Source organism: Microcaecilia unicolor, chromosome 9 (genome assembly GCF_901765095.1).
Source record: "Microcaecilia unicolor chromosome 9, aMicUni1.1, whole genome shotgun sequence".
Classification (NCBI taxonomy): Eukaryota; Metazoa; Chordata; class Amphibia; order Gymnophiona; family Siphonopidae; genus Microcaecilia; species Microcaecilia unicolor.
Genome location: NC_044039.1, coordinates 15,682,202 through 15,700,118, shown reverse-complemented (window position 1 = coordinate 15,700,118; position 17,917 = coordinate 15,682,202). Strand labels below are relative to the sequence as shown.

Below are 17,917 nucleotides of genomic sequence, written 5' to 3'. Positions count from 1 at the left end.
AAATAAATCCTAATAAATAAACCAACCGACTATTAAAATTGTCATCCCAGTTTGTCCTTTCTCCAAAAAAGAATCCCGATTTTCTCTATTATTTAAATACAAGGGTAACTTCTTGCCAATATCCAGTCTCACTTATTAGGATTCATGAAATACAGAATTTGATGTTGACTGTTCTTTGGACATTAGGAAAGACCTCGGAGCTTAGGTAGTTACTTTACTTTCTTTGATGTGATTTTTTTTTTTCTTTTCTATATATTTTTTGACGTTCCCTTTTCTTTTCCCCATATGTTTTTAACTATTTTGTAAATCGCTTTGACATATCTGTTAAAAAAGGTGATTCATCAAGTGTAAATAAACAAACAGTATGGATAACTATTTAGAGGCTACAGATACAGGGATAAATATACAGAAAAAATATGAAAAGTTCTATGAAATAAATACAGCATGGTTACCTGCTTTATGCCACAATAATTTGCTAAACAGTTTACTAGCTGTGACATCACCAGAACTTCATGTGACTTCTTAGAATTCATAAACTCATCTGTTCTCATTTTTTTATCTGAAAAACAAACACAGCTTAAGTCATACATCATGAGTACAAACACTGTCTCCTACATCCTTAACCTACGAGAGCTCTTTGTCCATTCGCACATACATGGTTTTTCTCATTTCATTCATTTTACTATTTCCTATCTCCTGGGTTTCTGGTGCTTACACAGAGCACAACAAAAACCAAGACAATAGCAAAGGTTCATATTTGCTTTTTTGCCAAGAATGGCCAAAATCATCATAAAAGAACCCAAACACACAAAAGAAAAACCACTAATTAATTTTCTTCCACCCCACCCATGGAAACTTTGCACAGAACTGTTGCCTAGTAGTCTTCAAAGTCATTTTTCACATTGATATTAATAGGGTGAAGCATCTCAGAACCTGTCGTTAAATAGTCCATGTGACATGGTCATTCAGGCAGTTTGTGGGGAAAAAAAAATGTTAACAGGGTCAGGGATCAACATGATCTACAAACAGTAAGGGGTCCTTTTACTAAGGTGCGCCGAAAAATGGCCTGTGCTGGTGTAGACGCGTGTATTGGACGCGCGCACATGTCCATTTTTCAGCACACCTGCAAAAAAAAACGCCTTTTTTTGGGCCGAAAATGGACGTGCGGCCAAATGAAAATTGGCGCGCGTCCATTTTGGCCCTGAGACCTTACCGCCACCCACCGACTTAGCGGTAAGGTCTCGCGTGTTAACTGGGCGGTAATCGTCAGCACGCGTACAATGCTGACTACTGTCCGGTTATCGCCACACAACAGAAAATTTTCCAGCGTGCGTAGTGGATGAGTGTAAAAAATGAAATTACCGCCTGGGCCACGCTGTAGCTGGGTGGTAGTTTCAAATTGATACGCGTAGGACGCGCGTACGTGGCTTTAGTAAAATGGCCCCTAAGTTCCACAAAAAAGTAAAGGAACTTTCTTTTTAAACATAAATAACCCTGTCAGAGACACCACAATTGGCAGTTAAAGATTTATAGCATGTAATTGCAAGGGGGCATATGCATCGGTAGGCTAAGGGCATGTTTCCAGTTTATGTACATAACTTACATGCATCAGATGGTGTAAAGCTGCACACCTCGCTGAAAAAGCAACTTTTCAAAAGTGACAATATAAGCTGCCAGTTCCTTTTAGCTTATGCCAAAAATCTAAATGTTCAGGGCTCAGAAAAACTTTGGAAAACTCCATGGAAACGATCTCTTGGTTTAAAGATTGTTTTAATAAATACTTCGACTGTAACCATTACTTTATTTTCTATGCAAGCAGAGGATACATACAAAGAAATTGAAATTTAAGAACACAAAGTACACAACATGGTACGTTTTTATGTACCTGCTTCAGCTGTCAAAATAAATTTTATAAAATGAATAAAGCAGTCAGCACGTTCTGCAGGATTCTGGAGAAAACATGGGGGAAAAAGTAAGCATGTGTACATAACACACACATATACAAACGGGCACTGGCACTGGCACTGAACACCCGGGGCTATCTAGACACGTACATGCCAACAGATATTCAGCTGGGGCTCGAATAAGGGAACTCCTCCTCCTTTCTGGTCTAGATTCCTCCCCCTGTAGGCTCCTTCTGATCCCCCCAAGTGTCCACCCACTCCCAATCCCCCCCCCCAACTCCACCACTCATCTGCCCTCCTCAGATCCCACTGATATGTCTCCCTCCCACCTAAGGCACTCCTCCACCCACCTATCTATAAGCCTCCCCCAGGCCCACCTCTGTGTGTCTGCTGGCCTGGGGGAAGGGGGTGTGAGGGTAGGCATGAACTTCTCATACTCGTGCCCATGTTGCCTCCTGTAGGAAAATGGCTGTGTGACCTCTAGTGGCAGTCTTGAGTACTGGAGACTCGTAGTACTGGAAAGTACCGAAAGACTACCATTAGAAGTTATGGCAATCATTTTTTGACCAGAAGCGCATAGAGTTAACTCCTGCTCCAATGACCATCCTAGATCACCAACGGTGGGTGGGTGGGGGGCCCACAATTGGGGTAGGTGAGCGGATGGGGGTTTGGGGGCAGCAGGTGTAGATCCATATTAAGTTGCTGCCTGGAAGTTATTCAGAAACCGGTTAACTTTCAGTAGCAATACACAGATAGCTAACTAGGCAAATAGAGAACTACTTTTTATGTGGTCGCATCTGCCCGGTTAACCACCCGGGCCCTGGCACTGAATATCGCTAGATGCCGACTACCCTGCACTACCCAGAATAATCAGCAGTTAGCCATCTCCAAGCAATTTAACAGGACAGGAGCCTCTTCTGCTCACTTAAATCGCTTTGAATGTTGACCCTAATGAATATACTGTCCTGCTTGTGAATTATAAGTTAGCATGCTTATCAGAAAATTTTATTTAGTTTTCTTTTTAGGGTTCAAATGAAATAATTCAAAAAAATCAGTTCACTGTGATTATTATTAACAAATACATACCAGTCTCTTCTTCCTCCATCCCTTTCAGGACCCCTATCAGCTGTCTTAATGATGTACATATTCCAAGGTATGGCAGGGAAAACGCCTTAGCAGCATCAAGGAAAGATTCTAGATCAACCAATTTGTTCGAATTTTCACAGAAAATGCCAGAAAATTCATCAACATCTGTATATAATAGTAAAAAGATAATGTATTAAAGTTGTTTCCCCCCCACTGTAAAGAATGGCAAACATAAGTTCAAAAGACACATTGAGTCTGTAAGTCAGAAGACTTTAAAACAAGATGTGTACAGAAAATAAACTAGCACCTTGATGTTCAGTGTGACAAATTTGTTCAGCTCAATTGCATCAAGATCCCGTTTTACTCTCCTGCCAGAATTTTGTGCCAAAAAAAAAAAAAAAATCAAAATTCTGCACAAAAAAAATTCCAAATTCTGCGCACAAAGTTTGCAAATTCTGCAAAATTCTGTGCACAAAATTTGCAAATTCTACAAGTTCATTTGGCATAATTTAACCAATACTTTTCACAGCCCCCCTCCCACCTACATCTAGAAGGGACACACTAGGAGGGAATAAAAACACAAAGTTCCAGATGATTGATGAGGAACATTTTATTGGCTTTTGAATGGGCTTACTAAGTCAACTTGGAGCAGGTTAATCTCAGACGACCACCACTTTAACACGGTCTGCCAGCTTCACGTCAGACTAACTCTGGAACACAGATGTTGGGTACACCGATTCCATTGGAATTTGAATTCCCATCAAGGTTTTCTCATTTTGAGTTGAGCACAACGTATCACATGCACTGCATAAACATCTGCAAGTAAGTTTTTGAATACAGTGTATTAACTTTTGCATTCTCTCTTGCAGAAGAAAAAATATTTTACTTAATCCATGCCTAGAAAAGCTCCTACGAATAATATGATCTTTGTTAGCTTAAGGGTTGACTTTTTGAAGATGAGAAACCCTGGATTTTCAAGGAGATAAATCGTTATGCTCTCAAGACAGACAGTTAAATCCTTTGAAAATCCTGAGGAATAGAAAATTAAACATCATTGGTTGAGCAGGTGAACCACTACAACTATCAGACATTTAGTAAATAATAAAAAAAAAAGCACAACAAAATAAAAAACAAACACTGGGTGATGAGGAAAGGCTGAAGGGAAGGAACTTGAATTGGTAATGATTTGTTTGCACACTGAAGAAAGAGACCCCCTCTGCTTTTTGGATAAAATACTGTGTACAAGCATCCTTGAGATCCAGAGGACACAGCTGCACCCCTTTGGTCAAGCATAAACGTTTTGTGTGCTGAATTTCTCCTTGCAAAGAAATAGTTTGAGGTCTCTGAAGTCCAAGACGGAATGTAATACTCTGGTCTTTTGGGGAATGCCTGGAACAGAACTGGCAATTTATTTTCTATATTAGAACAAGTTCTACTGAACAGACTTGCAGAAGTAGGACTTTTGTGAAGGAGGCGGGTGTGGGCCTGAGGTAGCTGAGACAAGATTAGGGTCTTTGGGGGAAAACTGACAACTATGACGGTATTCAGATTTGACAATGCTGAATATCCAGAGGACTGTTATCTTCTGCCATTCTCTTTTCACTGCTATTGTTTTTGTTGCAGGAAGTACTGAAGAAAGAACTGCACCCAACTCACTACCTAAGGATGTGTTTTGATGAAAGGACCTGCCACTGTTCAAACAATACAGTCAAAAGAAGGTAGCAGCCTACTTTGTTTGCAGCCTTTCTTGGCCTAGCGCAAGATTGATGGGCTCGTTGTGATTGCCTGAAAAGGGGTAAAATATTTCAGGAAAATAAGTTAATCACCTCTCCTATACCGAGTTGTACTCATTCCTCTAAAAGATGGTATAGACTCTGGAGCTACAGCAGAGGGATACTGAACAACACTACAACGACCCTTCATGCTATCCCAGTCTCTTTAAATTTGCAGCTGAAAAACATGTCTCCAGTGGAAGATGTAGCTTTCAACTTGGAATACATATCCTCTTGTTGAATGGATTCTTGTAGCTATTTTCAAGCTGTCTGGCAACAGCATACACTGAAATTCTTGAGGCGATGACTGGAACTTACCTTATCTCTTCGTTATATGATGTTTTCATCAAGATAAAATGGCAGCTAGCTCAGATAGAGCTTTCGTTTACTCTACCTACTCAAAAACAAATCTCTTGAAGTATGGTATACAAATATTATACTATGTACGAGTGATAGGTGGTGATCCCTGCAGATAACATGGTTCCTAGAATGATTTTCTTTCCCAAATGGATTAGAAACCTGAGATTTTTTCCACACAGCAGAGTATGCCTTCACTTTTTTTTCACAGCAGATTCAACCACTACTTTGCTGAACCCTGGGGCTCGTTATACTTAATACTTTAAAGAGCCTAAATAGCAACTGGTGTTTGTCTCATATGAAGCCGATGCTCAAACAATAGGCTGTGTACATGGTTTGCCACTGTGGCTTTTGGAGTTTCTATGAAGTTTAAAAAGGCCAGATGCATCAGATCTTGGTTCTGCCTCATTGTAGAGGAAGAGGAACTTCTTGATAAACAGACTGAACAAATCTTGGGTAGGAAATTTCCTGTTCAGAGTGAGTCTCATTATGAGGAGGCAAAAGGTAGGAAAGAATCCTTGTAGAAAATTCTTCTCTTTTCTGAGATATTAGGTTCTGGAATGTAATCAGGATCTGGATAAACCTCAAGGCCACTTTTGGGAGTTCTCCAATCTCAGGGGAGGAGGAGGCGATAATGAATGCCTCTCCTGTGGTTCACAGTCTGAAGTGGATAAGATTTGGGAGTTAACATTCTAGCACAGAAGATATATTTATGAGTCACTGGCACAGAGATGGTATTGAATGCCATGAGAGCAGATCACAGTACCAAAAGGAATCAATGTGGGCCAGGAGTTCTCAACCCAGTGCTCGGGACATACCCACCTAGTCAGGTTTTCAGGATATCCACAATGAATATAATATATCAGATAAACTTACATGACTACCTCCACTGTATGCAAATGCATCTCATGCATATTTATTGTAGGTATACTGGAAACCTGACTGGCTGGGGGTGTCCTGAGGGCTGGGTTGAGAACCCTTGGTGTGGGCTGAGAACAGATAAGGGCTTAACCAAGAGAGAGGGACAACACTGACTTTGTGAGTCAGAGTGACTTCAGGGAAGGCCCTTGCTATTGTGTCCAAGGAGGAAGCTTTGGCTCAACATGGGGGTGAGGTTTCCCTCAGCCCAAAAGTTATGTACCAGCAAAAATATAAGGACTTCAAGAGTCGGAGAAGATCCCAGAAGAGAGAATAAGTAGTCGGGGATGGAGTGCTCTCATCAGTCATTAGTGTGGCTGTGTTGGAACTAGACAGAACCACAGCATGGAGGTTTCAAATGTTTGGGCAACAGAAGGAGAGGCTGCCAGGAAGAAAGTGGGGTATGTGGATTGGAAGTTGGAAAATTATCCCTATCCTGCTATGCACAGGAGCCTATCAGGTTGATAATTGCCTCTTTGCAGCAAACTGTCTTACATTGAGGGTACTAGAGACTTTGGGGGACACAGGTAGATTGCAGCAGCCTGTGAAGGAACAGACTGAGAAACCTTAAAAACACACACAATAGTAGTAGCAAGTGCAAAATACCAGCTCTGCATTGGTCTAAGATGGTACCTTGACACACACAAATTGGAGTTCTGTGAAAACTGATCAAAGCACGTAAACTTTAAAGTGCTCAATTTTCCCTATGTGTATCATCACCAAGAGGCTTGTTTAAGTAATCTCAGTCAGACATCATTTAAAGTATCATCAAAGGCTAATCTCCACTTAAATAAGGCTTTTTCCATGTGCCCTTTAAGTACTGGATCTATCAAAAAGGAGGGGCGTTACAGTTCCTGAATAAGACAAATAGCTTGGACCTCACTGCATTTCCTGGAGCAGTCTGGGGAAGCAGTGGCTGAGGGAACTGCTCTCCTTGTCTCCTCTACTTTTGAGGCTGATAGAGATTCTATTACGAGACTTTTCTCTAAGCTAATAATGCTTTTCATTCAATGGATCAACGTGATACAGACATTTAAATACCTCAGTGGTATAAATGCACAGGAGGCGAGTTTCTCAATTAAACGGAAACTCCGGAGTGAGGGTGCTTAGTTATGATAAAGGCAAAAGGGTCCAGAAGAAATCTAATGAAAATACTTCTTTACAGCAAGGGTGGTGGATGGATGGAACAGTCTCCAGCGGCGGTGTTGGAAATGAACTATCTAAATTCAAGAAAACACTGAACACACACATAGGATCTTTAAGGGAGAGGAAGGGTTAGTGAATGGTATGGATTGGGTATTTGGTCTTATCTCCAGTCATTTTCCGTTTCTACTAACAGTTTTACTTGGATAAGTGGTTGATTTGTGGTCACGCCAATCAAGGTGGCACTGGCAGACTGGCACAGTTTCAAATACTATCTATTCCCTAAATCTCAGAAATACGTATAGCTTCAGCTTCATCACTGTATCCTGTCTAATAAGCTGGATATTTCCCAGCTGAAGACAGTACTGGAACTGACTTAATATTGAGAAGGATGGAGAAGTGCTTTATAAGCAGTTAAAGAACAATTTTCCCCTGCAATATAGAGCTTCAGAAGATGTGGGAATTAAGATACTGAGATGTGGGAAGAACAGGTCATCTGGAAAAGATTTCGATTTTATTCCAATCATCCCCAATTTGTCAGCAAGCTTATGCAGACTTTTTTCTCATTGAGCCCCGTGGACTCCCAGACAGTTGTACAAAGCTGAAATGGGAAAGTCAAACATACATACTGGCACAGCAGACAAGATCCAGATACAATACTACATGTGTTGTTTTTCTGTTTCAAGACATGTGTCTTTTGGAATCAGGTGTGGGAAGTAATAATCCAGAGAGTACCAGTGGGAAAGGAGATTTCTTTCCCATAGTAATTTTCAAATCAGCTGAGTTTGGATGGCAGTAAGTAGTAAAAATGCCTTTTTGATGTAATGATTGTTACTGCTCAAGAAATAAGTGCTGAACAGGAAAATGCTGAATTACTTTCTCAACATTTTTGATGGATTTGTTATATATACACACTTTACTGATGCAAAAAGATATGCTTCCACACCCTTTTTCAGACGCTAAATCTAGGAAGAACTCGGTACTATCTGAAAAATTATCTTGGAAAAAATAGGAAAGATATCTAAAGCTTACTTGGCTCAGAGATGTAGCCCTAATACAAACTATTACAATAGTCTAGCTACATTTATATGTAGGAATGTACAACGATTTTAAATTTTATTTTTGTTACATTTGTACCCCGCACTTTCCCACTCATGGCAGGCTCAATGCGGCTTACATGGGGCAACGGAGGGTTAAGTGATTTGCCCAGAGTCACAAGGAGCTGCCTGTGCCTGAAGTGGGAATCGAACTCAGTTCCTCAGGACCAAAGTCCACCACCCTAACCACTAGGCCACTCCTCCACAAATAGTATGGTAGTTATTGTTTTTTGTTATTATTTTACTTCTGATGTATATCCAATACAAGAGTATTCATGATTTATAAGACAATAAGTATGTAACGGGTATAGTGGAAGAGGAAGAATCTGCTACTTCTTTAGGGTAAACAGTTACAGAGATGAATTTGAAATTCTGCTCTGCCACAGACTGGATGCTTGGGAGTTTTATCAGCTTATCACTCACTGATCTACTAGGCTATGCTTACGCCTAACTCAAATATGAGGTACAGCTTCTATTAGCCCTCTCCTCAAGTAACTTCACTGGCTCCCTATCCGTTTCCACGTAATTCAAACTCCTCTTATTGACCTATAAGTGCATTCACTCTGCAGCTCCTCAATACCTCTCCACTCTTATCGCTCCCTACATTCCTCCCCGGGAACTCCGTTCACTGGGTAAATCTCTCTTATCTGCACCCTTCTCCTCCACCGCTAACTCCAGACTCCGTTCCCTTTATCTTGCTGCACCATATGCCTGGAACAAACTCCCTGAGCTGGTACGTCAAGCTCAATCTCTGGCCATCTTCAAATCTAAGCTAAAAGCCCACCTTTTTGATGCTGGTTTTAACTCCTAACCCTTACTCACGTCTTATCATTCCCACCTTAGTAATTCCCTGATCTCTTTTTGTCCTGTTTGTCCTAATTAGATTGCAAGCTCTTTAGAGCAGGGCCTGTCTCTTCATGTTCAAATGTACAGCACTGCGTACGTCTTGTAGTAGGTAAAAGAAACAAAAAGGTGATATTTCTGTTTTTATTTATCAAACCTAACAGTTGTTAATTTAGAAATACGAGGCACTTGAGTGGAAAGGGTTGGTATTCAGAGAAAGGCTCTTGCCCAGCATTTAACCAGCAAGTGCTGCTGAACATCTGCTCTGACCACAACATAACACTCCGGTTAGTGCCAGAGTAGTTCAGAGGCAGAGCTGGGACAGAACTAGGACTTATCTAGGCATCGCAACTATTTTAGGAGTGGCACCCACATAGCTACCCAGTTAAGTCAGGACAGCAAAAAGGCTGTCCTAAATTAACCGTGCAGCTATCCAAGTACTGCCACTGAATGTCAGTGGTACCCGGGTAACTCGCGGAGCCTACCCCAGGCCTGGATATTCAGTGCCGATACTGAGACAGAGTCTGGCATTAATTATCTGGGTCTTTCCAGCTCAGCCAGCATTAGCCAGTGTTAAAAAAAATGCTGACCCCCCCCCCCCCCCCCCCCCGGCTCAATATTGCCACTGAAATCTTTGAAGACTACCATCAACCTGGGCTTGGGAGTCTGTGTATGACTAATAATTTCCATCACCACTCAATCACTCTGTCACTATTAGCCAAGTGATTGTTCAAAGCAAGCAGTAACTTTTGCAGTTTCACTCAATGGTATGGAGCCATTCTCCACTACAAAAGAAATCAAGACAAAAATTACTTTGCCCTACAACCTCTAGGTTTTTCACATCATTAAATGTATACGTTTTAAGGACTCTGATAGCCAAAACAATTTCTAACTAATCCCAGAATGTGCCATAAAAATGCAATATTAATACATTCAAAGTTTAAATTTTAAACTTTAAAGGGCCTAAGGGAACATCAAAATCCAACCTCATCCTAGGAAGCTCGTATTAAAAAAGTATAAGTTAAATGTACTTTGAAATTAAACTTCAGACATTCTGTCAGACAGTAAATTACAATTTCCAGAACTATCCCAGGGAAGGCCTTAAAAGTCATAAAATGCATGAGACAACAGTAATAAAAATTAATAGCACCCCTTTCATTCAACTTAAGTCATAGCACACTTTATAAAACTTCTCCAGAAGCAAAACACAGTGACTTCTGGTATGGAAAGCCTAACTATCAAGATCCGATAATCTTCCTTGAAGTCCTAAACCGGTTGTTCTCAAATCTGGTCCTGGAGGCACCCCAGCCAGTCAGGTTTTCAGGATACCCACAATTAATATTCAAGAGAGAGATTTGCAAGCGCTGCCTCCACTGTATCTAAATCTCTGTCATGAATATTCATTGTGGGTATCCTGAAAACCTGACTGGCTGGGGTGCCTCCAGGACCAGGTTTGGGAACCACTGTCCTATACAAAGTATTGCACATTATCTTGGACAGATTTCCCATCACCCAGAGTGGGAAGGGAGACAATAATTATTTTATTTTATTTATTTATTTAGATTTTGCGCACACCTTTTTTTTTCAGTGGCAGCTCAAGGTGAGTTACATTCAGGTACTCTGGATATTTCTCTGTCCCAGGAGGGATCACAATCTAAGTTTGTACCTGAGGCAATGGAGGGTTAAGTGACTTGCCCAAGATCACAAGGAGCAGCAGTGGGATTTAAACCGGCCACTTCTGGATTGCAAGATCGGTGCTCGGCCACTCCTCCACTAGCAACATTCCATGTAGAATCTTCAATAGCAGCAACATTCCATATATGTATTTATTTATTTAGATTTTGCTCACACCTTTTTTCAGTAGTAGCTCAGGGTGAGTTACATTCAGGTACTCTGGATATTTCTCTGTCCCAGGAGGGCTCACAATCTAAGTTTGCACCTGAGTCAATGGAGGGTTAAGTGACTTGCCCAAGATCACAAGGAGCAGCAGTGGGATTTGAACTGGCCACCTCTCGATTACAAGACTGGTGCTCTAACCACTAGGCCACTCCTCCACTCCAGACTCTTGCTATTCTTTGAGATTCTGCATGGAATCTTGTCACTCTCTAACATTCCAGAATCTTATTTATTTAGATTGTGCTCACACGTTTTTCAGTAGTAGCTCAAGGTGAGTTGCATTCAAGTACTCTGGATATTTCTCTGTCCCAGGAGGGCTCACAATCTAAGTTTGTACCTGAGGCAATGGAGGGTTAGGTGACTTGCCCAAGATCACAAGGAGAAGCAGTGGGATTTCAACCGGCCACTTCTGGATTGCAAGACTGGTGCTCTAACCACTAGGCCACTCCTCCACTCCATTATCTTATACCTAAAATGTCTTTTCACCAATCCCAACATACGGTACTAAACCTGATAAGGGCAGACTGAAGCCATAGACAAAGGTAGGGAAAACTACACTTACAAATATTTTGAATAAAGACATACCTTGTATTTAAAGCAAAAGTGAATACACACCCTATTTGTTTTACCGATGATTCATTAGGCTGAACATACAAATCACTAGAACTGCTCTTTTTTGATCCGATTACCATTATACACAGGACCTCGTTTTAAAATATTGAAAGTGATTTCTACTTAGCCAACGCTCCAATATAACTCTGGGCAAAATTGGGCACTGCTGGGGTATCCTTACCAGAGTCTCATGTAGGCATTACATAGGCTTAAAGCGGTCGCTTATCTTGATACTCCGTCTAGCGAGTTGACGGAGTATCAAGACCGCTTTAAGCCCGCCATTTCCAGCATAATTATGTTGAGTATTAGAATCATGTGTGAAAAACAGTGAAAAAAAGGAAAAAATATATTTAAAAAATATATTTAAACGCTGTTGGTAGAGGATTACACGCTCACAGAAGCACATATTTGGAAGGAAGGGGGTTTTGTCTGTGATTATAATAGTCACGAGAAGGGTTCCACCCACAACGTGGGTGTAAAATACAAAATATCCCCGTGACAGTACGATACTTTCCCCTTAAATCACAGCAGTTGTACATTCAAGGAGGATCTATCTATTTTGTATTGAAGTGATTTCAGATAGAAGTAGATTAGAGTCACATATATTTTAACACTAGCACCACTCATGGCAGCTACTAGTCTGTACCATACCATGTGCTAGCAGTCAGAGTCAGCCACACTTTCACCTGCCTACGTAATGCCCAACTCCCATCCATCCCACATGCTAAAGCAGCATTTTTTACTGCACACAGCTCTTTCTAATGCAGTAGAGAAGCCCAGGCCTGCAAGACAGTCTTCTGTGCAGTAAAGGCTGCATTAGACAGTAACGTATGCAAAACCACCACCAGGCTGGCATTTTGAAGAACTGAGTTTTTCTACCATTCAAAAGGTTACCCGATAAAATTCAAGCTATAATGTTAACCTGTGCCTCTCCCATTCTGCAGCCCTATGTAAAACACAGTACTTTATATAAGATGTGTCAGTGAACGAGAGGATGGAACAAATGTACAAAATCTGAAAATGCAGGTTTGTTCAACGAACTTGTTACTCAAGCAGACATCTGCTTGTGGTGGATCTAGTACATTTTCCTACTGCTGTGTAATAAGTACTTGTTCCTGAAAGCTGAGCCAGTTACTTATCAACACGTCCGTCTCCTGGACGGTTTCTTTCCAGAAGACATGAAATACTGCTTGTCTTATTAAGAGAACCAGGTGCATCCCAGCCCTCACTGCAAGCCTTAGAAGTAAATAGAAAGTATACTCCCCAATGCATCTCTCCATACACCACTGCTATTCATCAGTTTGCATCTGGTAATTTTGAATTCACAAATGAACAGAATGTAGTAGTAGTAGTTTTGGATTGGCCTGAAAGGTCAACAGCAGTGCTAACACTGCTGCAATCATAAGAGAACTCCGCTGCTCCAAAAGGATAGAGAAAGGTCTCTATAAATTAACTACAGCTACCAGGGGCAGACAGAGTGGTCTGGGTCCCTGGGCAATTAGGACCATCGGGCCTCCCCTCCAGTCCTGCTGTCCCCCTTTCCCCCTGCAACTGACCTTTTCCTTTACTCCTGCAGCTAAATCAGGCATCTGCTTGTTGACACTGGAAATTCCCTCTGCCACAGCCCACAATTGTGGAAGGAGGAGGAAGTGTCATCAGAAGGGGGCAGGCCACAACAGAGGAAGTTCTGGCATCAGCAGCAGATGGCCAATTTAGCTTCCGGTGCCACCGCCTGCGAAGGGGGGGGGGGGGGTTCGGGGACAGGAGTATCCCGATTCCGTAGGAGAGAGAAGGACATCACACACCAGGCATGTGGCAGGGAAGCACTGCCCCCCCCCCCCCAACCACACGGGCACTGCCCGGTTGCCTGTATGGCCAGTCCTCCCCTGAGAGCTACCTCTATCGGGTGCAGGATTGCTACAATCAGAAGGTAACTAAAGAAGCTTATTGCCAAAGAAATAACTTTAAGTAGCAGAAATCATAGCCAAACCAGAAAGGACACACTGTTAGCTGCAGCCCTGAAGAAACGTGCGGAAGGCTAAATTCAGCACGGGGGAGAGCCCAGCCTGAAGCTCAAATGTTGGGAGCAGAGATGGAAGCAGATAAACAACCAGATAAAACTGGTGGTATTATTTATCCACAAAGGCACGTGAAAATATGATTATGCCAGAAGCAATTACTCTTACTAAAAAAGAAACTCCTTGAGACTTTAGCACTGTCAGTGCTCCAAAAACAGTTGCATATCAGCATAATGAAAAAAAAAAAGGTGGGGGGGGGGGGGGGGGAGGGAGAGATTCAGCTCCAGCGAGTGTCACCCAAGATCCTGCTAAATCTTCAGGATAAGGAAAAAAGAGCTAACTTTTACCATTAAGAAACCTCCATCAACTGACATGAGAAACTACTGAATCAGGAGCTGGCCGAGAAGCACCAAGGGAAAGCTGAACAGTCCATCCACTTGGGAGACAGAGAATATACTAAATTTGCCATGACTGTACAATATCCTTGAGGGGCGACTCACAAAAAAACTACTTTTATTGTCTCCATCTGCTGGTCGATGGACATAACCCACTGGTCTGGACTGGTCTGACAAGATGCTAAGGAAGCATCAGATTGCATCTGGTAATTTTTTTAATTTACAGATGAACAGAATGTAGTAGTAATTTTGAGCTGGCCTAAAAGCTCAAACGCAGTGCTAACACTGCTGAGAGAGAGACATGGGTTCAAATTTCCAAGCCCAACTACTGCTCCAATGGCTTCTTGGGGCAGGTGATGGCTCAAAACCCACTGCACAACAGCAACCCCTCCTTGGTCCCACTGGCTAGAAAACCTGTTGGAACTGCAAATGAAGGTTTCAAGGCAGTGCAGTTCATTATTAAGAGCTTCAGATTAAAACCCAAAAGGTACAGTGGAAACTGCTGGGCCCACACAAATATTCAGCATTTGACAATCATTCTTAACTTAAAAAGTATTGAAACAGAAAAGCAAAGGTTTTGCATTACCCATAGACTTGCCTAAAATATTGCTCCAGGTAACAGTTTGAGACACTGCTCCTTGATATCTACATAACAACATAAGAGTAGCCATACTGGCTCAGACCAATGGTTCATCTAGCCCAGCATTCTGCTTTCCAAACAATGGCCAAGCCAGGTCACAAGTACCTGGCAGAAACTCAAATTGTGGAAACATTCCATATAGAACCCCAAAGAATAGCAACATTCTGGAATCCTAAAGAGTAATAAGATTCCATGCAGAATCCCAAAGAGTAGCAACATTCTGGAATCCTAAAGAGTGATAAAATTCCATGCAGAATCTCAGAGTAGCAATATTCCATACTACAAATTCCAGGACAAGCAATTGCTTCCCATGTCTGCCTCAACAGCAGACTATGGACTTTTCCTCCAGGAATTTGACCAAACCTTTTTTAAACCCAGAGACGCTAACCGCTGTTACCACCTCCTCTAGCAAAGCGTTCCACAGCTTAACTATTGATTGAGTGAAAAAATATTTCCTCCTGTTTTAAAAGTATTGCCATGTAACTTCCTTGAGTGTCCCAAAGTCTTTGTACTTTTGGAACGAGTAATCGATTTACTTCTACTCGTTCTACACCACTCAGGATTTTGTAGACCTCAATCACATCTCCCCTCAGCTGTCTCTTTTCCAAGCTGAAGAGCCCTAACCTCTTTAGCCTTTCCTTATACAAGAGGAGTTCCATCCCCTTTATCATTTTAGTCGCTCTTCTCGGAACCTTTTCTAATCCACAAAACAATTCCTGTCTAGTGATATGCCACTGCATTTTTAACAGCTAAGACGGGCAACTGAGGGTGACAAATGCAGACTGGAGCAAAACTAATACTGTTATCACAAAGGAGTCACAGAAGTGTTAGTACAGTGGTTTGCCAGAATCCTGTGGACAATCAGTTACTAGGCGTTTTCAAGACCCTAAAGGAAAAATACAAAAAAGAGAGAGAATATACTCATTTTGTTTGTTTAGCATACACTAAACAATATAGTGTTCATAAGTTTAGATCTTCTAATCAATTTGACTATTTCATTGAATGCCTAAATGAACAGAACCTAACACAGGCATTACAGGGTACAAAGTTAAACATGACAAATTTTCTGTAAATTTTAATGCTTAAATTAGTATTGACTTATAATTGAAAAAGAGAATATGGAAGGTGCAAAACTTTGAATACTCTACCAGTTGCTTTAATACTACTATTTTTTTTTACGGTTGTTAATGCACCCAAAATGTTTACAGACTTCTTAGGCATTCAATTAGTTAGATGAAGACAATTCCAGAGTTGACCAAATATTCTGACCGCCCTCTCTTCTTACGTGTCTGACCTTCAGCCAACGAGGACCTCCCTCTGCTGTATCTGTCTTACCAGCTAGGAGAGAAACTATGTAATCAAAATGGAACGGAAGAAGCTGAAAGTGGCCTCACAGAAGAGCCTTCCTTTGAAATTTCTTAATCAGTCCCTTACCGGACAGGACCTGCTGCTCCAACAAGAAGCTTAATATGGAAGCTGTACATCTGTCTTTCTTATAAGCTCATACAGCCGCTAGGCATTTCCAAGGTACTACCTCGGTACAGCTGCCTGGAACTCTTGATTTTTCCATGAGAAGACAAAAATAATCTAGGTGAGATACTTAAATCTGGCATCCAATGATCACCAGATGGTGTGGTTTAATATTAAGTCAGGTGTGGAGAGAGTTCAATCAAAAGTGAAAGCACTAGATTAAAAAAAAACAAAAAACATAAAACAGGGCAAAGAGAAGGTTTCCGCCCTTCTTTCGCCTGTGGTCTCTACTGACTGAAAGCCACAGCATCATTGTGTGCATACAACCGTCTGCTCCAGTGATCATCAACATTTTGTGTGGAGGTGTAGAAAGTAAGTAAATTGTTAAGAAATAAAATACATTGTACTACAAAAGATCAGTAAAACTAGTATTGTATTAGAGCTGCATAATATATCTTGTTAACAAAGAGGGAAGACTGGGAGAGAAAGACCTGCACAGTCCATCCAGTCTGCCCAACAAGATAAACTCAAATGTGCTACTTTTTGTGTATACCTGACCTTGATTAGTGTCTGCCATTTTCACGGCACAGACGTAGAAATCTGCCCAGCACTAGCCCCGCCTCCCAACCACCAGCCCCGCCACCCACCACCGGCTCTGCCACCAAATCTCCGCTAAGCTTCTGAGGATCCATTCCTTCTGGTTGAGGTATAAATGTGAGCATCTGGATTGCCAAACTTCAGGGGGAACTTGAAAGAAGAGAGATTTTTCTGCCGTCATCTATGTTACTATGTAACTACGCATGAGGTAATTGATCCATCTACACAAAATTCCATAGCATCAGCAACACATCTTTTTAGAATGCTGAACTTAATTTAAGCAAATTAGGCCTTTTCCATATAAAGGCTAATTTAAGCAAATTAAGCTTTTTTCCATTGTACTATGATCTTATCCTTTAGACTTTTAGCATAATACATAGTACTTCTCTACATTTAGGGACCCTTTTACACAGCGGCGATAAGCTCAATGCGGGGTTACCACTCACTCTTTCAGGACTACCACTGGTCCAAAGTGGCTGGCGGTGGTAGACCCACCTGAGTGCACGTATTTCCGGGGGAAAAAGAAAACCCCCGGAAATGGCTTGTGCGGCGATAACTTGGCAGTAATCGGGCATCGCCTCTCGCTGCCCGGTTACCGCTGGGTTAGCACGGGAGTCCTTATTGCTACCTCAATGGGTGCCGGTAAGGGCTCCCTGTCGCATGGCCATGCGGAAAGAGCTCTCTTACCGCATGGTCATGTGTGCCTGGGGTCTTTTTACCTGCTGCAGTAAAAAGGGCCCTGGCGTGCGGGAAAAATGGCCCCCGCCACCAATGCAGGGCCCTTTTTCCTGCAGCTTGGTAAAAGGACCCCTTAATAATAGATTAACATTTATAGCCTGTTCTCTTTAGTTAAACACAGAGTATGATTTGCTTTCCAAAAGGAGACATCATAAATACTGGTCAATTTCAGACTTTAACCTCTCTAATCTAAAGGCCTTTTTTTTTGTAAATATAGATAAAGAGGTCTATAGTAAACAAAGGCTTCTATTTGTACATACTTGCCTTCTTTTCACAATATAAAGTGAAATCTGCTAATCTAGCATTTGTCAGTAACTCAAAAGACAATTTCCTATATTAAAAAAATATATATATTAACTCTAACTTTTCCAGTTCCACAGAGGCATGTGGAAAGTAAGATCCTGTATCCCAACAAGGTAAAAAAAAGTATT

At 41.5% G+C, this 17,917-nt stretch overlaps 1 protein-coding gene across 8 annotated transcripts in view; it reads right to left on the bottom strand.

Moving 5' to 3' along the window:
• Window positions 1-17,917, bottom strand: part of LOC115477839 (methyltransferase-like protein 25) — a 272,956-nt gene that overhangs the window by 101,491 nt on the left and 153,548 nt on the right. For all 8 annotated transcript variants that reach the window (XM_030214940.1, XM_030214935.1, XM_030214934.1 and 5 more), the window contains 2 exons: window positions 2,991-3,155; window positions 453-559 (listed from right to left, as the gene is read on the bottom strand). In XM_030214940.1, the coding sequence (XP_030070800.1) occupies window positions 453-559; window positions 2,991-3,155 (272 nt within the window). The remainder of the gene's footprint in view (window positions 1-452; window positions 560-2,990; window positions 3,156-17,917) is intronic.